The following is a 25,304-nucleotide window of genomic DNA, read 5'->3' on the forward strand; positions in this document are numbered from 1 at the left end:
AACATGCGTGGGTAATATACTCTCATATGACCACCAGTAGCGCATGCGCTACCCCTTCTCGCCAAATCCATGAAAAAAAAAAAAAGACTGCTATGAATCCAATCAAGGATTGATTACCAACGATGTGCTTACGCACATGTTGCTATTTTTAAGAATACAATAGGCTTCACTCAGTTCCTTGGTCAATTTATCTTGATGCCTGAAAATAATCTCAGCTTTATCAAGAAGCAGATTACATGCCTTTTTATCCGACACCTTTGGCGAACCGGGATCATTAAGATTACAGTCTCTGTAATGTAAGGCCAAGTTGGATGAGAGAGCTCCTTTCAAAGATGTTTTAGTTGGCGCAGGCGCGCATTTATGCACTGCCCCATTTGCCCTATATAAATCTTGCCGCATAAAAAACGAATGTCATAGAACTACTCCCTCTGTGCATGGCACAAAATGCAGCTCATGTTTTACTTGACATCCTTTCTTAGTTTTCCGTTTTCTCCTGTAAAAGGGATGAAGAGAACCAACTAGCTCAAATTTCCGTGTTCCTATAACAGGATACTCACCGTTGGAGCGACAGCCATGGGCAGTATATCTGTATAGTTCTATCATCCCGGCCCGCAGCATTTCATATCGCAGCTTTGTTGTTGGGCTAGTTGGCTTGATTCCATGCTGGCAGGACTCAGTGCACAAAGACGAACCACAAAAACATGAAGGACGAAGCGGATCAGCGTTCAGTCCTTTTTGTTCTTGACTTCACGCGCCGAGCCCCGCAAGCATTTCGTATGGCACAGCTGAGGGGACCCAACTACACGTCGCATAATACACGAGTGTACTGTGGCAGTGGCAGCTCCTAGGGCATCAACCTGTCTAAAGGACCAAAGTTCCATCCATCATCATCCTCAGCCTGACTATAACCACTGCAGGGCGAAGGCCTCTCCCTTATACCTCCAATTAACCCGGTTCTGTGCTAGCTGCATCCACTTGGCCTCTGCAAACTCCTTAACCTCACCCGCCTACCTAGCTTTCTGCCGCCCCCTGCTACGCTTTCCTTCCCTTGGAATCCAGTTTGTTACCCTAAGCGACCATCGGTTATCCTCTCTTCGCACTACATGTCCTGCCCATGCCCATTTCTTTTTCTTAATTTCCACTAGAATGTCAGTAACTTGAGTTATTTCTCTGACCCACTCTGCACGCTTCCTATCTCTTAATGTTACCCCTACCATTTTTCGTTCCATAGCCCTCTGGGTTGTCCTCAACTTAAGTAGAACCCTCTTGGTTAGCCTCCACGTTTCAGCCCCATAGGTGAGTACAGGTAAGATGCAACTGTTGTATACTGTCCTCATCTCATCATCATCATCATCATCATCATATGCACTCAGCGTGCGCCTCAGATTTCTAGAGCAGGCGTAGCGTAGTCAAGGCATTCCTCCAGAGCAGAGCGTGCGAAACCGCAACTGACAACCAGCTACTGCCTACCACTTGTCGTGTCACATGACGGCTAATTTCACATGATGCTTTCCATTATATTTTTATTACCAGGCTTCACTCCATGCCCGCAGCGCTCCCTCCTAGTTGTTTTCTTCCTTCATGAGCTCAGCTCGTCGATGGCTTTTGCACCGGCTGCTGGCGGCGCGGTTATTCCAGTTTTTTGTTGCGTACTAGTCTCACGTAGCGCTTCCCCATATTTTACTGAGTATGTTCTTCTATTGTGGCAGATGAGCCATGGGCTGGCATCAAAGTAATATATCGCGCCTTGCCTATGGCAGCCGCGCGCTGAAGAGACAGCTAAAAAAAAAAAATACAGTCTGCATGAACAACCTACTTGCTGTGCACCAACTTGAAATGAAAATGCATTGCAGAATATATATTGTGCCATTTTCCCTGTCTTGGCAAAATTTTTGCTGGCTTCCCTAACATTTCACCGATTTCTCCCAGTGCATAAAATTTCCCTAACAATTCCTGGTTTTCCCGGTTGCAAGACACCCTGGTGACGGACCACAGCAGAGGAAAGGGAGGGTTTCAAGCACTGCCCTAGCACTACATCATCACAGAATTTCAATTAGTCAACATACAACAGATGTCCTATGCACTTCCTAGACGCTGAGTTCCAATCTACCCCAATGCAGGCACAGTGTGAAAGCCAGCATCCAAAGAAGGCACTCACATTCATCATGGCGGTGGAGGTGATGCGGAAGAGGGTGGCGCGCTCATTGACAGCGCGCACGCGGGCGGCCAGCTCTTGGGGTGCTGCAGTGCCCCCTCCGGGGTCGAGCTGCTCGAGCTCAGAGAGGGAGCGCTGCAGGGCCGTGCCGTGTTTGTTGATGAGCTCGCTGCACATGGACAGGTCCTCCAGCTTGACGTGCAGCAGCCGCAGCACCGTCAGCAGCTCACATTTGTCCAGCTGCGAGGGCATGTCCAGCTCCTCGTCTTCCTCTGCAATCCACAAGGCACATTAATTCGTTAACCACCAACCCTAAGCTGTACTCGTCATGGCAGATCGTACCAAAATCGCCAATGACGAGATACACTCGTCCGGCCCAATATTGCAGTGCTGCCATTTCGAAAGACGAGTTACGGTCGTCAATTGCATTGGTTGCGATTTTGAAAACTAGAGAGAGTTAGTCGACCATAAAAAACGCATTTTTCACCTTTGGCGCTTAATTGAAGGCTCGAAAGAGTCATTGCACAATGTGCATGCACTGTGGGAAAGCCACCCTCGTGAGCATTTTTTTTTTTTTTTAGCTTTTAGTGTTAATTTTAACCACAAACTGTCGAAGCAATATATTTTCAGAACCATAGATACATGGAGAAAATTATGGTCACTTAAAAAAAAATTGGCAATTTTGGTACGTTTTTCAGAAAATAAATTGGTGGTTAAAGGGTTAAATTGGAATTCAGTATGGGGTCGCACATACTCCGTAGCATACACCACACAAAGTGACAGACCACCTGACACGGCCACACATTAGCCTAGAAATGAAGTTCGCCAAAGCAAGTTGTTGGGCGCGCAAAAGACAGCACAAGAGAGGATGACAGCGCTTTCAATATGTAAGATGTTAGTGGGCAGGTCGTCGATATAAAGTGAGGGGGACTAAGAACTCTGTGAAAGCTAGATGGCCGAATGAAATCACGAAGATTGCATTGCAGGGATGGGCTAATCAGAGGGAGAGAGGCCTTCCAGTGGGCCTCCCATAATGCAACATAAAGATGTCCAATGCCAGTCGCACACAATAGTGCTCCTTCTCTCCCACTGATGGCAAAATGTGTTGGGTTTATTGAGCAGCTAAGAATTATCATGTGCAAAGAGCAAGGTTAAAACGTCTTTTTGTTGTGAAAGAGAAAATGAATGTGTTAAAAATGCTACAGGTTATTTGGAAACCCTCCTTCTGTTAGGAAACTAACACATGCCAAGTCTATGATTGCTCTTTCTATTAAACATAAGCCGGGGTGGAACAGGATCGCACGATTGTAGAAAATAGTAAAATGCTTTCACCCCATCCTCTCGAATTTTGTTGATGTAATTCGGACGTGGTTGACTGTGAGCCTTTCTCCAAATTCTTCACACAGGTAGGTTTTCGTGTCTTATTAGTAGAAAGTTGTGTCCAATACGAAGATGGCATACTATCACTTTTGTAGAATTTTGCTGCTTTGTACTTGTTTCCATTCTTCTATTAAAGGTTTTACGAGGCGTAACTTATTATTTTGTTTATTATTCCACAGAGACTGGCATTTATCTTTCTGTTTACACTGCATTAACTTCATGCAGTCTTTATGTGGCATGCTGGCTTTCTCAATATTTTTGTTGCAAGCCTATGCAGTGCCACGGCAGCTCGATGAAGGCGCACTGGGTGCGGCCTGCTGCGTCGCGCCGTCGTCAATGGGCAAGCGCTTCCTCAGGGAGTTTACAGTTGCGCCCGCTATTTCTGCTGAGGGCACTGCTGTTTGAGGAGACGTCGCCGCTGGGTTCGCCGGCTCTGAGCGCGTGGTTTGCTTCCTTTCTGGACGTGTTCACCTCGTGTATGCGTGTTCAACACAAACTTTTTTGTGTGCGCGTGTGCAAGCACATCAACATTGAGACGAAACGCGTTTGTTCTTTAAAGCGAAAGCCGTTTTAGGCTCATTGAGTGAAAATCTGTGTGCAGAAGCTGTGCCTGTAATCTGTGTGCCGCATCTGTGCGCTGGTGTATCAGCCGCAAAAAGCGAACATGCAAGGAGGGAGATTAAGAATGAAAATGATTGATGGTGATAAGTAATCAATAAAAGTTATAAGCAGACATGATAGAGGTAATGACTAATGCTATGACTAATAATGATTAATAGTGACTAAAATGATTTGTAATGACCAGTATGTCAAACTAGACATGTAAAGACTGCAATTGATTAGAAAAGAGTAAAAATGCTTAGCGGCGTGCGGTAATGACTATAATGGCTAGACATGACTCATCATTACTGCTAATGACTATGGAATGACCAATATGTCAAATGACGACTTGTAATGACCACTACTGATTCTAAATGAGTAACCTGCTTAGTTATGAGTGGTGAGGACAACAATGACTACGCAGGCAGAGTCATCATGCTAGGAAACGACCAATATAACAAACGACGGCTAGAAATGACTGCAACTGTGGCAAACGATGAGAGGCAAACGATAGGAGAAGGGTAGCTAGGCTTTCGCCGTCCTCCGCTTAAGAGAGAGACCCTTCAATTTTATCTGTTGAGCTCGCTTTAGGCAAAGGCAGCAGCGAGGTGTGGAAATGCACTCGCTTCCTCTGGAATGAAAGCGGTGCTGAGGTTAAAAAGTCCAGATGCTGAAGCATAATGCCCTACCAGCTGCCGTTGAATTTGCTACAAGAGGCAGCAGCTTGTACTTGTTGGTGATTAATTATAGGTTAACAGTGCAAACAATGTGACGGGAACACAGGAGAAGAAGACGGCACAACCGCGCTAGTTGAGTCGTCCTCTTTTCCTGTGTTCCCGTCATGTTGCTTAACCTAATTAGTTACCAGGGAGCTGGCCAGTGAACTAGGATTTTTAACGATGTGTGAAGTAGGGGAACATGATGAGGTAGCACCAGAGACTTTTCTCGCAGGTTATGTTGCGAAGACATACCAAAAAAAGGTAAGATGGTTTTTTTTTATATAAACATACAATTTGTTCTAAATTTTGCCGCTAGTCTGAGTGGTCTTGTAAGCAAAGTAGCCAGTGCATACAACATTTGTTTATACTCTTGAAGAGACTGTTTGAGCCGATGTTCCACAGAAAATCCGGCGCCGGCTCTGTCGGCGGAAAGTAGGAAAAATACCTCTCTGGCAAGAGGCACTTTTGTTGGTGATATGGCCAGACACCTTTGGCGCAATGAGAACACATGACATGTTCAATGTGGCAGGAGCTGCCAAACCAGAGAGAGTCAATAAGATGTAAGGGTGAAATGGGAATTATTGAAAGTGGCACCCTTAGATCCCAAGTCAGGCACACTATACTCTTATAGTGCACATTCGTACAGCTTCGGTAAAGAGGGGCTTTATATAGCTATGTGTAGGGTGCTATTTCATATAATGCGGTCACTTAAGGCTGCATTATAATGATATGCAACAGAGGAAGTAATTAAGGAATACAGTGAATAAGCAGGTAGCAAATTGCGGGTACGCTAACGAGGCTCCGCAAAGAGACTTAAGAACCCCAAGTTTTGTTTATCACTACCAAGTTGTTGTTGCTTAATTTATGCGATATTTGGTAATGGTTTCGAGGCGGCATGTCAGTTGTGCAAGAGCCTGTTGCAGGAAATATGAGTAAAATGGACCAGTTACAGGTTAATGAAAACCAAGGACGATGGAGGCTTGAAGTACCCCAAAAAAGAAGAAATCAAGCTTTGTCAGCTTACGAGCACCTTCATTAACAGGATAATGAAGTCTGATGAGGTCCGGCAAAGTAGCAAGCTGTGCAAACTTTTGATTTCAGCATTGTTTTCTCACTGTAAACAGTGCCTGCAGCTAATCTATGAAAACAATGATCATGCCCATGCTGAGGAGCTATGCAAGATGCTGCACCCACTGATAGCGAGCTGGGCTGGAAATGTCAACTCAACAGTGGAGCGATGTTTATGGCTATGGCATAAACCTATCTCAAGAAAGGTTTTCAGTCTGCGAATGGTAATTTTCTTCCTTTTTTTTGTGTGGTCATTTAATAAGCGTACTGAATCTCGCTGAATCTCGGCTGTAGTTGCGCTCTGAAGCGTGAACATTCTTGTGATCGCAGGTAAGAATTAGTTTCACAACAGGAACACTCTATGCGCGTTCTTCCATTGAAAATTACAAACCAGCAAAATTATATGGATTTGCAAGAAGCCAATAAAAATAGTAATAATAACTTTCGGCGCATATATGTCGCACCTTGAGGCAGACCAGCACTATGAAGCGTGCTTACTTTGACCAGCCATACAAAATGCGGGAAGCCATGACGGATAGCGTTCGGGCGTACAAAGTTTAAGGTCTCCAACTAAGTCGAACATACTAGGTTATCATCTAGATTTTACCTATTAAACACCTTCATATTTCCGTCGTGGCATTTGTCAGAATGAGATAGAAAGGTTGGTTGCCTGTCGGATTTTCACAGAGGTTGCTCACAGTAGGAAAGTTATTTTATTGGATAGCGCTAGTAGTTTCGAACAGGTTGACATCAATTTGTGTATAAAAGCTGTATGCAGGAATGAGTAAACGGTATGAAAATGACATATGGAATTTGCGACATAGTGATTTAAGTGGTTATGCATTAGGCTACCATGGCAGCCGAACAGCTTCAAATTGTTCACAGTTTTCATTTGACAAACAACTTGATCCGAATGCAACATCACTGTAATGCGAGCACTCCAATCGAGTGGCCTTGAACCACCATCACATTAAGTTTTTTTGGGTCCACTCTAACATTGCCGTCAATGACTATGTGATTTGAAACCGAGCAGAATGATATGGTATGCCATTGTGCAGTTATATTTGTTATTTGAAAGGGACAGAACACTGGCCAAAATATGTCATGAGATTATGGTGGAGATGAAAAGACCTTGCCTCGTATAGTACAGATCGAGCACTACAATATCAAAGAAAAGAGGCTTTGCAATTTTAATTTGCCATTGAAAATCACATAAAAACAACTGAGGCGCTATCTAGCGGAGAAGCCCTATTACTTTCGGTGTAGTACCCCCCGTGACTACATGTCAGCAAAATGTCGCAGATTTGCGCAAGTGCACGCTGTTCTTTTTTCTTCTAGGAGTGCTTGTCACAATTCACTATATTTTGCACTCTCTCCACTGCGTCCTTAAATAAAAACCACCCATCCTTTCGCACTGTGAGAGGCATGCTTTCAGGCTTTGCCACTAGATAACGCCACAGTGTTTGGAATTCCATGAATGAAGCAATGATACTACCCAGTACAACTTTCGTCGGCAAGGCGTGCGTTATTGTGCCGTAACAGCCTTGAGTGTGAAACTGAAAAGGACGTTACTCTAAGCAAAAAATGTCGAATTACTGCCTGGAGAGTTAAATTTATATTTGTTTTCGGTACGTCTTTTTTGCCGACCACCAGTCGTCATCGCGGTCACTGCTCATGGTTTTCAGCATCAGACTACATAAAAATGAACGCATTCACTGATCAAAAAATTCTCGGCAAAATTTTTCTACAGCGTTTCTACCAAAACCGTTATGGAATCGAACCTTTTAGACATCAATCTTCCCACTGCGCCGAAAAAAAATTTGAGACCTAAATTCCAGTGCTCTGTCCCTTTAAGAAAGTGAACTGCTGAGCTAGTTGGTTATCACACATAATTACAGGGAATTTAGCACAACATATATACACACAAGTGAAGTGCCTCTGGTATGCTCTTTCTTGTGTGTGTTTATGTTGCGCTGAATTCCCTGTGATTATATTTGCTATTTTCCATCTTCCTTCACAACCAAACAGAGGTTAACCGCATCATTAATTCATTCCAGAAATGTGCCTTTGCGGAACAGGATCTGAAGCGGCTTTACTGTCACCACAGGTGATATGTCCACAAAGGTCCCCTCCGCCGCATCTGCACACTACTACCCAAAATCGACGGCATCCCCTATATAACCACTACATGACGGAGCCCACATCAATCACGGAGCAATGCAGGCAGCCTTCACAACCAAACAGAGCCTAACCACCTTCTTCCAGGTGTGTATCCTGTCTTTATTTGCAAACATCTCCTGGATTGCTCCGTTAGCATACAATATGGGTGATAAGTGTCCTTCAACCATAAAGGAGTATGCAAAGGCTACGACTAACTCGAGTACATCATTCTCAGCCTAACTATACCCACTGCAGGGCAAAGGCCTCTCCCATATTCCTCCATTAACCCAGTCCTGTGCAAGCTGCATCCACTTGACCCCTGCGAATTTCTTAATCTCATCGGCCCATCTAATTTTCTGCCACCTCCTGCTTATGCTTTCCTTCCCTCGGAATCCAGTTTGTTACCCTAAGCGACCATCGGTTATCCTCTCTTCGCACTACATGTCCTGCCAATGCCCATTTCGTCTTGATTTCCATTAGAATGTCAGTGACTTGAGTTATTTCTCTGACCCACTCTGCACGTTTCCTATCTCTTAACGTTATCACTATCATTTTTCTTTCCATAGCCCTCTACGTTGTCCTCAACTTAAGTAGAACCCTCTTCGTTAGCTTCCACGTTTCAGCTTTGTTTAGTTTGACACTAAACAAAGAGACTAAACCTGGATTTAAAGAATCTCAAATGGGATCTGCCAAACCTTTCAATGAAAATTCAAAATTTATAACAGACATCGCAGAGCTCAAATAGACCTTCTGAAGTTAAAGAACGTAGCCAGGATATTAAAAAGGAAAACAACAGACTCAAAAATGAAGTGAAAACTCTCAGGAAAGAATCAACAAAACTGCAGCAATACAGCATAAGATATAACCTCAAAATCAAAGGCATCCCTCCGGCACCCGGTGAAAATCTGAATGCAATGATGACATCAATCTGTCATTGCTTTGAGCACAGAGTTCAACGGGTCCGATATTGAACCTCTCCATCGTGCACAATCAAAAGACAAAAACACACACACACAACATCACTGCCAAGTTTGCTTCTAGAAAAATCAGATAGAATTTTGAAAACCGCGAAAAAGCTTATCAATGAACACTTGTTCCACGAAAACAAAATTCTGCTGGGTAATGCGAAAAATCAAAAAGAAAACACAGTGGAAAAACACATGGGTATCAGATGGCAAAACGCTGATGCGCAAGATAGATACCTCGCATGTTCTGCATTAACCTTTGACGATGACTTTGTTCAGGTAGTCCAGAATCGTGGCCTTTTCCACTGAAGAAATCAACACTAAATAACACGAGAAAGAGAACCTTACTATTTTCCACTTCTATGTCCACAGCCTAAATAAAAACCTAGACCAACTTACTGTTAACATTTATCGCAACATTCTTTCCAATACAACCTTATCGATGTAATTGAAACCTGGCTCAAGAAAGAAGTACCCTATATCCCTGGTTACACAACACCATGAGATGGAGACGTTATTCTTTGATTAAAAACTGCATAGATTATCGACAGCTCGCCGATTCCTTTCAAGGTTTTAAAACCAAGGAAAAACTTTTTACTGCCAGAAGATCAAACCAGTCGATATTGTCGACCATAAACCCTGACTGCTCATTGGAGGGTCAAATTCTAAAGTTAAAGCTCAGCTGCTTTGGTCATCTGATGAGAAGAGAGGAGTCGCTGGAGAAAGATTTGATGTTGGGAAAGGTTGAGGGTCGCCGGAGAAGGGGTAGGCAGCGAACGCGATGGTTAGATGGCATCCTCGAGGCACTGCAGATGAAGTTATGTGATGTTAGGAAGATAGAGACCGGAAAGCATTGCGTGACATGGTTCATAGGGTCACGAAGAGTCGGACACGACTGAACGACTGAACTGCAGCCCCGAAATTAAAGAACACAGAAGGTAGATGCTGCAGCGGCATGTCGTCAACGTACTACAAGACAGGCATATTTCCCGCAAAACTCGCGCACAAGTTGATTCATATCCGATATAGAGTCCATTCTGGTTCTTTTATTAATCCATTAGTTGGTGATTTCAACATCAACCTGTAAAAGGATTACTGTCCTGACTACATATTTTTGCTGGAATCTTTCAAGCTCAAGAATAATATCAATATGCCCACTAAAATCATTCATCAATCTGCAACAATTATTGATCACTTTTTATGTGACCGTGATATGAATGTCTGTGCTGGTGTTTGTGACCTACACATTACTGATCATTGTTCATTGCAAAAATAAAACACATTGATTGATTGATTGATTGATTGATTGATTGATTGATTGATTGATTGATTGATTGATTGATTGATTGTTCGACTTTCTTGTTCCTCCCACGTTCAAGTCACAATTGTAACTGTCCTAGCCGTACCAATGATCTATTCATTTCGAACATTTGTCATAGTGACATTCATACAGAATGTACCAATTTCATATCAGCTATTTACGCTGAAATTACCAAGTCAAGGCGGGAGTTTTCGTGGCGCAACTATAAGCAGCATACTTGGATGAAATACAGTTTTAAAATAGAAAAAAAGTATTCAAAAGCAATCGAACAAATGCCTACTTCTTGGGCCAATTTAAGTACTACAGAAATAAATCCATGGCAATGATGAGAAAAATAAAAAATATTATTATACTAATTTGGTTAATCAACAGGGAAATGATACTAAGCAAGTATGGAAGATTGAGGAAGTTACTGGAACAGTTAAAAGAAAGCATATCATTCCTGATAAATTGTCAATAGATAATCAATTCTTCACAGAATACGGTCAGAACAGAGCACAGCCTACTTCATTAGTGCCGTCAAGAGGTATGTTAATAGTGAATTCAATTTCTCAAGCATTACTAGCTATTAAGAAAGATACTGTTGCAAACATGACCACGAATAAAGCGGCCGAAAGTCATACAGGCCAAGATTATCAAGGACAAGAGTGATTTGCTTTGTGTTCCATTATGCAGAACATTTATTCACGCGACAAGACTCTAGCTTATATCCCGATACTTTGAAAGCTGCAAATGTTGTTCTGATACATAAATCTGGTGATCCTAACAACCTATCTAACTACAGTCTAGTATCTGTACTGAGTGTCATCAATACTCTTTTTGAAAAATTGCTTCCCAACTGAGAACTTTTCTTGATACTAACATTATTTGTCCTCATCAGCATGGATTTATCTCTAGCAGGTTCATGTTCATGGCTGTATTTCTGCTCTGCTGTATTTCTGCTATCTGCTCTTCATAACCATGACTTTGTTGTAAAGCATATCTATAGGCATAAAGAAAGCTTTCGACGCTGTTTCACACTACATTCTTTTAATGAAACTGCAATGATATAAGCAATGTATCTTGATATAATAATCAGCTAGCTTTAATTTAAACACTGAAAAAACAAATATGTTATTCTGATCAAAACGAAAATGATATAAGCAATGAAATTCTATGTATCTCGACATAATAATCAGCTAGCTTTAATTTGAACACTGAAAAAACAAATGTTATTTTGATCAAAACGAAACTGCATTGATTTGTGATTTTTCAACATGTGTGGGTTAAAAATACTGCCACGTGCCTAGCGCCGCGCGACTGCCGTGCTTGGTGCCGACGACGACGAAGTGGTTGTTGGCTCGAGAGGCGCCGGTGCTGGACTCTGTGATCGGAACTAGAAGCCGACCTTATTCTCGGGTCCTCGTCTACGTGCAACTTCACGGCTCCCTGTGGCTTGAGTCGTGACACTGGTGGAGGTGCCATCGATGATTCCTTCTTCTGCGGACGACCCAACGCGGCCGCCTCTTGTGACCACTCCTGTTCATCGTACAAGCCGCCGGCTCCGAGGCTTGCCCCCCCCCAAGGCCTTCCCTCTTGACGAAGAGACCTTAGCTATGGCAACGACATCGCCCGCCCGTACCACGACAGTCCCTTCACCCCTTCGTCCTGTCTCATTCTTCAGGCCCCACGTACCCCTAAGCCATTTCACGGTGAGCAGTTCGAAGAAGCCGAGGACTGGCTAGCTCACTACGAAAGGGTCGCGGCGTTTAATGGCTGGGACGACGGTGCGAAAATGCAGAACATCTACTTCAGCCTTGAAGACGCTGCTCGGACACGGTTCGAGAACCGCGAGGCCACATTCTCTACGTGGCCGGCCTTCCGAAGCCAGCTCCTCGGTACGTACGCCAACAGTGACCGTTGAGAGGACGCCGAGCGTGCCCTGACCTCCCGAGTTCAGCGTCCGAACGAAGGGGTCGCAATGTACGTTGAAGACGTCATGCGTCTCTGCCATCGCGCCGACCCGTCCATGAGTGAGGAGAAGAAGGTGCGGCACCTGATGCACGGAGTTAAAGACCAGCTTTTTTTCCGGCCTCGTGCGGTACCCGCCCACCACCGTCGCCGCGTTTCTGGCTGAAGCTGTGGTTATGGAGAAACTGCTACAGCAGCGATGCAGTCAGTACGCTCGACCACTGAATTCCATCTCCACACTACCCCCGACTGACCGCACTGACTACAATTCCGGGGCAGATCTGAGCTCCCTTCGCGACCTCATTCGCACCGTGGTTTGCGAGGAGCTCCAGCAACTTCATGGGACATTTACTCCTGGCGCGGCTTCCCTGGCCAGCGTCATCCGTGAGGAGGTCCAGAACGCACTCACGCCACCGATAAGTGCAGTCGTTCCACCGCCAACCCCAGGCCTCACCCAGCAGATGACTTATGCTGATGTCACACGCCGCCCAGCCCTGCTACCTACCCCTTCGCCTTACACGCCACCTCAGGTCGCTGTGCACGCTGCAGAACTGCTGCCCCTCCGGGTAGATCGGCACCAGGCGCCACGGAAGACTGACCTATGGCACGCTCCAGATAACCGCCCTCTCTGCTACCACTGGGGCAAGGCAGGTCACCTCTACCGGCGGTGCCCTTATCGCCAGATGGGCCTTAGAGGATTTTCCCCCGACAGCCCTCGTCCACGGCCTGGTCAGCGGCCTCAGGACATCGCCGAGTATGTCACCTGCCAGCGTAGTCTGCCGCATTCTCCTCGTCGTGAGTCGCACTCGCCTTCGCCTCGTCGCTCTTCGCCCTCTGGACAACAGTATACCGCTGGACGCCGTGGTTCCTCGAGCCCTCATCGGGAAAACTAGCTCCGGCGACCTTTGGGGGCGAGGCCGCCACACACCGATTCGCAGCAAAACTTCCACCGCCGCACCGCTCGATTCGCCCCGACGTCGAACGCCAAATTCCTGTCCAGTTTTCGCCGCACAGACCAGATCACCCCGACGTTGTCCGCATCGCCGACCAGTTATCACCGCCATGTCGCTTAAATCGCCCCGACGCAGACCACACAACTGCTGCCCAGCTTCCGCCGCCGCACCGCTCGCTTCACTCCGACGTGCCGTCAACATTGAATCGTCCCGACGCCGACCACCCAACTGCCGTCCAGCTTCTGCTGCCACACCGTTCACTTCACTCCGAACAGACGTTGACAGGCCCTGGTCTTGGCCGGGTCTCCCTGGACATCCCTGTTATCGTCAACACGAAGGAGGTCAGTGCTTTAGTTGATAAGGGAGCCGATTATTCTATCCTTAGCGGGCGGCTTACAAGGACACTGAGAAAAGTGATGACGCCATGGAACGGACCAGACATACGTACGGCAGGCGGACATGTGGTTGCACCACTGGGTATGTGTACAGCCCGGGCTACGGTGCGAGGCTGCACATTTGTCGCGACTTTTCTTGTTCTACGCGAATGCTCTCGCGATGTTATTCTTGGCATCGACTTCCTTCGTGAGCACGGTGCCACTATAGATCTCCCGAACCGCTTGGTGATGTTTTCCGCCAAATTGGCCACCGAAAAGTATGAGTACCGTGCGTCCCACTCCACGCTGCGAGTCGCCAATGATAGCCTCACAGTGCCACCATGCGCCAGCATCCTCGCCAGAGTTACCTGTGACGAGCCACATCACGGCCTCCGAGTTGTTGAGCCTAATGTCTCCCTCTCACTCACCTTGGGAGTTTCTGTGGCAAGAGGTCTTTGTTTCCTTCGCGGCAGAGCGACGAAGGTGCTTGTCACCAATTTCTCCAATGAACATCGACATCTGTTCCGTGGCACTGTCATTGCTTATGTTGACCATCTACAGGAAGTCGCCGAATGTTTTGCTTCCGAGGAAGCTACGCCTAGCACCAAACCGGATGATGCCGTACACGCGTCAACATCAATTCTAGCCTTTCCTCCGCTGAAAAGAGGCAACTCCAGGATCTATTGCTGGAGTTTCATGCGTGCTTCACGTCTTCGTCTAAAGTGCAGCAAACGTCGGTCATTAAGCACCGGATTATCACGCATGAAGGCACTCGACTCATCCATCAGCAGCCCTATCGTGTGTCTCCTCAGGAGAGAGATGCTATCCAACCGCAAGTCAAGGAGATGCTCGCTCGCCAATGGCGTCATTCAACCTTCAAGCAGATCATGGTCGTCGCCTGTAGTCCTCATTAAAAAGAAAGACGGGACACTTCGTTTCTGCGTTGACTATCGGAAACTTAACAGTATGACAAAGAAGGACGTCTATCCGCTGCCACGGATCGACGACTCTCTCAACCGACTTCGCCGAGTCAAGTATTTCTCCTACATTGACCTCAGGAGTGGTTATTGGCAAACTGAAGTTGGTGAGAGGGACCGTGAGAAAACTGCCTTCATAACACCAGATGGGCTCTATGAATTCCGCGTCCTCCCATTCGGGCTCTGCTGTGCTCCTGCCACCTTCCAGCGGATGATGAACACTGTGCTCACAAGTCTTAAGTGGCAGACATGCCTTGTTTATCTCGACAACGTGATAATCTTTTCACTGACTTTCACGGAACACCTATGTCGCCTGAGAACAGCTCCCAAAGCCGTCCGGTCTGCCAACCTTTCTCTCAAGCCTCAAAAGTGCCACTTCGGGTTCACCGAATTGAAGTTTCTTGGGCACATCGTGAGTGCTGATGGCATCCGTGCTAACCCTGAGAAACTTGCTGCCGTTGCTGCCTTTCCGCCCGTACCTTTATGGCCGACCGTTTCATGTCATCACTGACCATCACTCGCTGTGTTGGCAGAAAAACTTAAAGGATCCTTGTAGCCGCTTAGCACATTGGGCACTGCGCCTGCAGGAGTTCGATTTCGATGTTATTTATAAGTCTGGCCGAAAGCATACCGATGCTGATAGCCTGTCCCGCGCGCCCGTCGGCCCTCCTTCGTCAGATGCCACCGACGACGATAGCTTCCTTGGAGCAGTCACTACGTCTGACAACGTTTCCAAACAGCGTGCCGACGCCAAGCTGCGACTGATTATTGACCATCTTGAAGGTGGGCATCCTACAATACCCCGGTATCTTGCTCGGGGGCTGTCGTCGTAATGCCTCCTCAATGGGGTGCTTTATAAGAATTCTACGTCGAGTGCAAAAACATACTTGCTAGTCATACCGGCTGATCTAAGGCACAAAATCCTCCTGGGCTGCCATGACCAACCAATCTTGGCTTTACACGCACCCTAAACCGAGTCCGGCAGAACTATTACTGGCCACATCTTTCTCCAAGAGTTAGACGTTACGTACAGACTTGTCGACAATACCAGCGACGAAAAAACCCGCGCTCAAGCCATCCGGCATGTTACAATCTATCGAACCACCCCTCACACCCTTCGAGCAAGTGGGCATGGACCTTTTAGGCCCATTTCCTTTATTCTCGAACGGACACAAGTGGATCGTAGTCGCCACAGACTACTTAACACGCTACACTGAAACGAAGGCCCTTGCCTGAGGTACTGCCGGCGAAGTTGCTTGATTCTTTATGAACGACATTGTGCTCAGACACGGTGCACCGTCGACCATCATTGCTGACCGAGGAAAAGCGTTTACAGCACGGCTACTGCGGGACACCTTAACTCTCAGCCATACCGAGCATCGCACAACAACAGTGTATCACCTTCAGACAAATGGCCTACAGAATGACTCAACAAAACTTTGGCGGACATGATCTCAATGCACATCGACATTGAACATAAAATGTGGGATGAGACCCTGCCGTATGTCACCTTCGCCTACAATATGGCGCCGCAGGAAACCACGTCTCGTATATGGCAGGGAGGCCCGCACGATGTTGGACGCGATGCTCCCGTGCGGGGATGAAGCGGTGGAACCCAATGCCGCCCATTTCGCAGAACAGGCCGAGTAAGCCCGTCAGCTGGCCCGCTTGCACATCAAGGAGCAGCATGCCACCGACGCTCCACACTATAACCTTCAGCACAGGGAAGCCCACTACGAACCAGGGGACTAAGTGTGGGTGTGGACCCCCGTGCGCCACAAAGGCTTGTGCGAGAAACTGCTGCACCGGTATTGTTGCTGAAACTGCTGCACCGGCCTGAAATTGTGCATGTGGTGCGCTTAAAGCCGTACTTTTTACGTGACTGAGCACTTCCTGCAAGTGAGACCTTGAGTTATTGTACAGTTCACCTCACACCTAATTTTTTTTTCTCCTCTCACCTTGTCATCGGGACGATGTTTTTCTTTCAAGGGGGGGAATAATGCCACGTGCCTAGCGCCGCGCGAATGTCATGCTTGGTGCCGATGACGACGAAGTGGTTGTTGGCTCGAGATGCACGCTGGTGCTGGACTCTGTGATCGGAACTAGAAGCCGACCTTATTCTCGGGTCCTCGTCTACGTGCAACTTCACGGCTCTCTGTGGCTTGAGTCGTGACAATATTGTGACATATATGCCCTGCATCGCTGGACGCTAAAGAAGACAATTATTGAACATGTGCATCTTGCTTCAAATATTTAGCAGCTATGCTTGACTGCCACTTGCCTTGGAAGGAACACTGTGTGTAAAAAGGTTGCGTACAATTGTTTTACTCTGGCAAAGACAGAGCGGCACTTTCCATGCACTTTTCTTAGATCACTGTACTTCTCATTAGGTCACAGCTGCAGTGACATATCGCAATTATAAATTATCCCAGTCAGTCACGGGGAACTATATACTAAACCTATTTGCCCCTTGTTGAGACCAGGAAAGCATGCTATGAAAACCATGGGACTGCATACTTCAAATATTTGTAACAATGACATTTTTGACACACTACACATCACATCAATAACCTTACACAACTCCATCTCTTACTGCTGATAATATTGTAAATACAAACAACCCCTAACCTCTTAGTACACTCAGTATTCCCGTCCGTAACACTAGGCAAGCCAGCAATGGTAATTTTAATCTTCCTATTTGTCACACCGTGTAGAGAAAGACGAACAGAAACTACCGGAGCAAAAATTTGGAACTCCTTGCCAATTGAAATGAAATAAGCTAGGAAGATTTGGTTTGGTTTGGTTTGTGGGGTTTAACGTCCCAAAGCTACTCAGGCTATGAGAGATGCCGTAGTGGAAGACTCCGGAAATTTCGACCTCCTGGGGTTCTTTAACGTGCACTGACATCGCACAGCACAGTGAGGAAGATTTAACTTGCAACTTCTTTATGTGCAGTAAGTATGACAGCTTTTTGTCAAATGTTACACCTAAACATTTATGTTCTTGCATTACTGGAAGTTCGGTTTCATTTAAGCGAAGGGTAGGATCAAGCTGCAAGCCTCTATTGAGCGAGAGGGGAACAGCAACTGTTGTTTGTAAAGAAAAAATAAAACCTGTTTTTGCCTGCCCAATTACTAATTCTGTTAAACACGAATCGTATCTGTCTTTCACACGCTGATAAGTTGGATGATGTGCACGCAACCGGGAGATCATCAACATAAACCGAGCACATAGCAGACTTTGAAATTACTTTGGCTACGGAATTTATTTTTACGATAAAGAGTGAGGCACTTAGAATACACCCTGACGTACACCATTGTCTTGAAGGTGGACGCCAGGCGTAGTTGAAAACAGCAATTGGATAGGAAGTCATTTAGGCAGTTCAGCCTCAGTCCACGGATGCCTAGATTGGCTAGGTCTTTAAAAATACCAAACCTCCAAGTGGTATCATACGCCTTCTCCATATCAGAAATGACTGCTAGACTGTGTTGATTATGTAAGAATGCTTCTCAAACTGTGGTTTCAAGGCAAACAATGCGGTCTACTGTTAAGCATGAATTTTTGAAACCAACATATCAGCCTTACTGTACCCACTGCACGGGAAAAGGCCTCTCCCATATTCCTCCAATTGACCCGGTCATGTGCTAGCTGCAAAGCAGTGCTAGGGTACAACCCCAAAAACAACCGAATGATTTCACTTCAGATCCAAGGTCACCCTTTCAACATAACAGTTATCCAAGTCTATGCACCAACCACTACTGTTGACGAAGCTGATGTTGAGAGATTTTATGCTGACCTGCAATGCCTTTCAGACAGCACTCCATAATCAGACGTCCGGAGTGAAGAAATATCCGGAATTGCAGGCAAGTTCGGTCCTGGTGAGCCAAATGAAGCTGGGCAGAAGCTAGTAGAGTTTTGTCAAGAAAACAACCTGACCATAGCGAATACTCATTTTCAACAGCACAAGAGGCGCCTGTACACATGGACTTCATCGGACGGTCTGTACAGGAATCAGATTGATTATATTCTTTGCCGGCAGAGATGGAGAAGCGCTATACAAGAAGTAAAAACAAGGCCTGGGGCCCATTGTGACACCGATCATCAGCTTCTTGTTGCCAAATTTAAGCTTCGATTGAGGAAAACGCAGAAAACTAGAAGGCCTTTCAGGTATGATCTGGATCAAATTCCTTCAGAATATGCTGTGGAAGTGAGGAATCGATTTCAAGAATTAGATCTAGAACACAGAGAACCTGAAGAGTTGTGGACTGATGTTCATGATATAATACAAGAAGTTGCTACTAAGGTAGTTCCAAAGCAAAAAAAATGCAAGAAAGCAAACTGGTTATCTGAAGAAGCTTTGCAAATAGCTGAGGAAAGGAGAATGGCAAACGTTATGGGGGAAAGAGAAAGATACAAGGTTATCAATGCGAATTTTCAGAAAATAGCAAGGAGAGATATGAATGCTTTCCTGAACATACAGTGCCAAGCAGTTGAGGACAACAGCTAATCGAGGAACACAAGAGCTCTGTGTAAGACAATCAAAGATATCAAAGGAAGCTTCTGTGCTAAGCTGGGCGTGATAAAGGACAAACGAGGCAGGGACCTCACTGAAGCCTCAGAGATAAAGAAGAGGTGGCAGGAATACACAGAAGAACTGTAAAAGAAGGATCCGGATGTACAAACCCAACATAAGACGGTTGTGATTACCGATCTCGAGCCAGGCATCCTGAAGAGTGAAGTTAAATGGGCCTTAGCCAGCCTTGTTAAGAACAAAGCTAGCAGAATTGATGGCATTCCAGCTGAGTTGCTTCAAAACCTTTACCATGACGCTGTTAACGTTCTGTATACATTGTCAGCAAATTTGGACAACCCTGCAGTGCCCACAGGATTGGAGGAGGTCAGTTTACATCCCCATTCCATAGAAAGGCAGTGCCAAAGATTGTTCCAACTACCGCACGATCGTGCTTATTTCGCATGCTAGCAAGGTGATGTTGAAAATCCTGCAAGGTAAAGCTGCAGCAGTATGTGGATCAGGAGCTTCCGAACGTGCAAGCTGGGCTTCGCAAGGGCAGAGGAACTAGAGACCAGATTGCCAACCTTCGCTGGATCATGGAAAAAGCAAGAGAGTTCCAGAAACCCACCTACTTCTGCTTTATTGATTATGCGAAAGCGTTTGACTGCATAGATCACAGCAGATTGTGGCAAGCTCTCCAAGAGATGAATGTTCCAATTCACCTCATCTGTCTCCTCAGGAACCTGTATGAAGGGCAAGAGGCCACAGTCAGAACTGGGCATGGTCTTATTGATTGGTTTCCGATTGAGAAAGGAGTGAGACAAGGCTGCATACTGTCGCCCTGCCTATTTAACCTATATGCAGAGTGCATCATGAGGAGGGCCGGTCTGGACGAGTCTTCAGCTGGAGTGAAGATTGCTGGGAAACGTATCAACAGCCTTAGATATGCGGATAATACCACTTTAATGGCAGAAAGTGAAGTGGAACTCAAAAGACTTCTGATGTGCGTGCAAGAAGAGAGTGAGAAGTTTGGACTTAAACTGAACATTAAAAAGGCAAAGATCATGGCATCTTGCCCTATCAAGTCCTGGAGCATCAAGGGACAAGAAGTGGAAGCTGTGACAGATTCTCTCTTCTTGGGTTCCAAGATTACCCCAGAAGGAGACTGCAGCCATGAAATTAGGAGATGCCTGCTTCTAGGAAAGAGAGCCATGGCTAGCCTTGACCACCTACTAAAGAGCAGAGACATTAGACTGCCAACCGAGATCCGTATAACTCATGGTATTGTCTTTCCAGTTGTGATGTATGGATGCGAGAGTTGGACTGTGAAGAAGGCTGACCGCCGAAGAATTGACGCGTTTGAATTGTGGTGCTGGCGGAGACTCTTGAGAGTTTCTTAGACTGCCACAGTCGATATTGTTGACCATAAACCCTGACTGCTCATTGGAGGGACAAATTCTAAAGTCAAAGCTCCGCTACTCTGGTCATCTGATGGGAAGAGAGGAGTCGCTGGAGGAAGATTTGATGTTGGGAAAGGTTGAGGGTCACTGGAGAAGGGATAGGCAGAGAACGCGATGGTTAGATGGCATCCTCGAGGCGCTGCATATGAAGTTATGTGATGTTAGGCAGATAGTGAGAGACTGGAAAGCGTGGCGCGATATGGTCCATAGGGTCGGACACGACTGAACGACTGAACTCAACTGAACTGTGCTAGCTGAATCCACGACCCCTTAACCTCATCCACGTGCACAATTTTCTGCTGCCCCCTGCTACGATTACCTTCCCTTGGAATCCAAATGGTTGCTCTCGGAGACATCGGCTGTCCTCTCTTCACACTAAATGTCCTGCCCGTGCCCATTTCTTCTTAATTTCGACTAGAATGTCAGTAACGAGTTGTTTCTCTGACCCACTCTGTGTGCTTCCCATCTCAAAACGTTACCTCTACTATTTTTCGTCCCATAGCCCTCTGTGTTGTCCTCAACTTAAGTAGCAGCCTTTTCGTTAACCTCGTTTCAGCCCCATAGGTGAGTACAGGTAATATGAGACTGTTGTACACTTTCCTCTTGAGTGATACTGGTCAGCTGCTAGTCATGATGTTCAAGTACTTTCCAAATGCACTCCATCCCAATCTTATTCTCCTAGTTATTTCCCTTTCGTCGTCCGGATCTGCGGTTACTACCTGTCCTAAGCAGACATTTTTTTTTTTACGTGTGTTTGTACTTCTGCTGACGTTGCCATTGACGACGTACCAACCGGCTCAAGTTTCACCAGTTTCGTGAAAACGTTTTTCTCATGCAAATTTGTATAACATTTTTGCCGTCATTTACTAATGGTATAGTTATTTTTGTTTTTTATTTTGTTTCGTCTAACCCTTTCATTATCTTGTTTCTGTTTTCTTTTCTTGTTGTTTTAATGTTTTCCTGTTCTTGTTCGCATTGTATATTGAGTTTGCTCCCCCCCTTATGTAATGCCCTCGGGCCTTTAAGGGAAAAATGAATGAAATGAAATGAAAATTCGCCTACCACTTCCAGTGCTTTGCTACATATTCTAAACTACTGTTCCTTTCCCAGGCTGTTCAACATTACCTTAGTCCTCTGCATATTGATCAGTTCGAGCCAAATGATTCAGTATATCTTATTTAATTTTTTGAGTGTATACTCTTGATGTTTTCTGCGCTTCGATGTGAACATAACGCAATTATCACCAGCTTATAAGCAGATTTGTTCAGCAAAAACTTTGTTTGCTGTTTTTCTTTTCTCATTTTGATGGTGTAGTGATTTGTTGTGGCCTAAGCATTGTACACCCACTGTTATCTTGGTAGCCAAAAAGGCAGCCTGCAGCATTAAATAAATAAATACCAAAAAAAAAAAAAAGAAATGAGATAGCAGAAAAACGTGCGGCTTGCCAAGTTGCTGGTCGCCAAGCACTGATGGCTAGAGGCAGAAAGTGCTGAGACTTTTTCAATACAGATGCACTTAAGCATCCACAATCAGTACAATGGATGAATCAGGAATTTAAACTTGATTTGCTCAATTCACTTACAACCCAGTGGGGAACATGCAGAGACTTGGTCTTTACGAACTCTAATATAACTATTTCAGATAAAAAAACTGCTTTAGTGTTACTGCCTCAGTAACACTAAGAGTTCCATTCGCTTGAAAATAAAAGTTTCACTTTGCATCAGCCTTGGTGCAAAGCATGCAGTTTCCCAACTGCCTTAGCCAGTGTTTCTACAAGTTGTTCTTAGTTTGGCCACAGTGATCTTCTTGGCCCCCCTCTCCTTCTTCCCTCAGACACATCTGCTCAGGACGTACATACCTTTTAGGCTGCAAGAAGAGAGAGGGGCGAAGGATCACTCCCCAGCCCACAGCGCTGTCACCGCAAAAACCAGATGCGGCATACAGCCAACTACTTGCAAGGCAATGAAACTTCAGTTGGCCCCCATCAATACACGTGAGAGGGTGAAGGAAAACGAATTTCTCCAAAAACCGAGTTGATGGAAACCTTTTTTTTCACTGTAATTTCAGATTTCCTCACTAGGTAACTTCCAACTGTGCACTGAATACAGCAGTTCTCTTTGCGCCTGTGTTCCTGAAGCACACAAAATCCATAAATGTCCCCACATTTAATAAGCGCTCCAAGGTGCCCTTCATGACTGAATGTTTACCACAGGAGGTGCTAGGATCCCTTTGTGAGCTTTGCTCAAAATTTTCTACACACAACTGACTGCAATGGGAAAGCACTGCAAGTGGTCCCTAATAAGGCTTTCAGCATTCAGTGTTTACTGGACACAGACCAACATGCTTCATGCAGTGTCTGAAAGCCGCAATCAGTGAAATCTCGGTTTGGAGGCATACAATTGGGGGCTACGTACGTCACCTGTTTACCTGTAATGAGCTAGCCTCCTACCTGAGTACCAGGTGTAAGCTATATGCAACAAAACATCATACGACACCTGTGCGAAGAACAGTCGCATGCAATGAAAGTTAGAGAGGCTATACGACTGGAAGTATTATCGCATTTAATATGACTTGCAATGCGCAAGTGTGTTACTACAGCGCTTTCTGGTCAGATGGTGGTGTCAATCAGCTGTGCCCTAGGAAACGAAATGGAAAAGATTCTTCAGCTCCAACTGTAAGGTTTGGTTTGGGTTGGCTTGTAGGGCTTAACGTCCCAAAGCGACTCAGGCTATGAGAGACACCGTAGTGGAGGACTCCTGAAATTTCGACCACCTGAGGTCCTTTAAGCTCCATCCCCGCATTGCCTAGTAGGGGCCCATGATAGCAAACTAGGTTGATTGCACCACGTGCCTTGAATTTGCATCTCAAGTTTTACACGAAACTCTGGAATATTACCGCCACGTGAAGGTCCACCAGTGCAAGTATATGATGATGAATGACATGCATAGCAAAGTCTGCGGTGGCTTCGGTCGCTGATACATCTGGACACACCCAGTAATACATCGTGCACACACAGCTTGCTGAATGCATACATGGCCATCGTCGGGACTTTTAAGATAATCTCACGAGGAAACACAACCATCGCCAGCTTTTCTTGGAATTTTACAAGCAACGTGTTTGCATTGAAAACTGCAGTCTGCCACCTCTGGACACCAAGCCCAATGTATGAGGCATGGCTTACATCCCTGGTTCACCTTTTCAGTGCTGTAAGCTCGTTTGTGTATAATTAGGTTACACACAAGCTCGAAATAATGACCCTCTTTTGACCCCATTGGACAGAACACTTAAATTGCATAAGCCCTGTGTGCATCAAAAAACTACAGCTACAGCCCGTCAGTGACTAATAAATTTGACAGCCTGTAGCTGCCGCCCACCAACAAAAGCTTACATCTGGACATGCAGAGAGGACACCAGCAGGAAAGGCGGGACATGTGGTCGCTGTGGAAAATCATATCACCACCAAGTCGAATGTCAAAACCTACCCCCCCCCCCCCTCACACACAAAAAAATATATAGAAAGAAAGAACAATGGCTAAGTCCGATCAAGATGACAACCTGGCAAGGAGATTTGTGCACACTTCCAGACTGACAGTTTTGTTGCGGGCTCTCTGCTGCTGTTTAAAGCCCTAAGAGCAGCCGTTCAAGCATATTATTACACTTCGTCTTCGTCATCGCGTAAGGTTTCATGGGACTACCACAAGACGCACAAGCGAGATCCAAAACTAAGGCTGCAGCAAATCTGCCTGCACATTCGGCCGATTCGCAGCCAGGTGAACTGCTCGACCGCATAAGGTGCCAGGTTTAGTTTTGGCCACTGGGCACAACGCCTGTCACTCCCAGAGCTGCGCTACAGGCTGCGAACCCGCCCTTCCGGAGGCGATAAGCAAATCGGCGCTCACCGGACTCCATCATGCGCACGGCTCGGGCCTTGGCGAGCTCGAGCGCCGTGACCCACTTCTGGCGCTCGATCTCGTTGCTGGCCTTGAGATGGAAAGTTTGCGTGCCGCCGTTCGAGATGACGAAGTTGCACGAGTCCTCCGTGTGGATCACCGCGCTCACAAGGCTGATGGTGCCCCGACACGTGTGCGCCATCTCCGCCTGATTCCGGTAGTAGGAGAGCAGCCCGTTCGAAAGCACAAACCAGCGCTTCTGGTAGCCTTTCAGGTAGTTGGTCCATTTGGCGAGCCATCCCTTCATCTCGGGCTCGCCCTGCTGTTGCTGCTGGCTCGCCTCGCTGCTCATGGCTCGAGAGGCGCGGCGGCGGCAGCCCGCTTCTTCCTCGTACGACGCGGACCGACAGGTCACGCAACGGCGGCCATGTTTGGCCGCCTCCCGGTAGACGATCCACGCCCCCGCGCGGCCTGCCGCCGCTCGACGACGCCAGTTTCTTGCGATTTTCTCAATTTTAGTCACCCTTCCTGAAGCAACGTTGAGGTAAACGTAATTGAGCGTAAGGTTTTCCTAGGAACTGAATTGCTATAAACTTCTAGGTGAGGTGATCTGGGGGTAGAAGGGAATTGACCTTGTAGAAGGGGCACGAGTCATTCGTTTTATCAGTTTTTTTTTTTTTTTTTTTTTTGAAGCATTGGTTACGTTCGAGAGGGGGTGTACAGCAACGTTTACTAACAGATAGTGTTTTGCTTTTGCAGCATCCCATAACCGCACGTCCGATAGGGTGGTACGAGTGGGCGGCCCTGCTTACGCAGTCG

At 46.2% G+C, this 25,304-nt stretch overlaps 1 protein-coding gene across 2 annotated transcripts in view; it reads right to left on the reverse strand.

Moving 5' to 3' along the window:
* The window catches only part of Osbp (oxysterol binding protein), a 192,407-nt gene extending 167,303 nt beyond the window's left edge, over positions 1–25,104 (reverse strand). The window contains exons 1-2 of one of the 2 annotated variants that reach the window (XM_084597320.1): positions 24,495–25,096; positions 2,159–2,427 (exon numbers count right to left, since the gene is read on the reverse strand). In XM_084597320.1, coding sequence (XP_084453446.1) covers positions 2,159–2,427; positions 24,495–24,837 — 612 coding nt within the window. In that variant the 5' untranslated portion in view covers positions 24,838–25,096. Of the gene's footprint in view, positions 1–2,158; positions 2,428–24,494 lie in introns of both variants that reach the window. The other variant, XM_084597322.1, reaches the window with a different exon arrangement.
* Positions 25,105–25,304: the final 200 nt, after the last annotated feature.

This window comes from Amblyomma maculatum, chromosome 3, assembly GCF_055883805.1.
Source record: "Amblyomma maculatum isolate TAMU_Amacu chromosome 3, ASM5588380v1, whole genome shotgun sequence".
NCBI lineage: Eukaryota > Metazoa > Arthropoda > Arachnida > Ixodida > Ixodidae > Amblyomma > Amblyomma maculatum.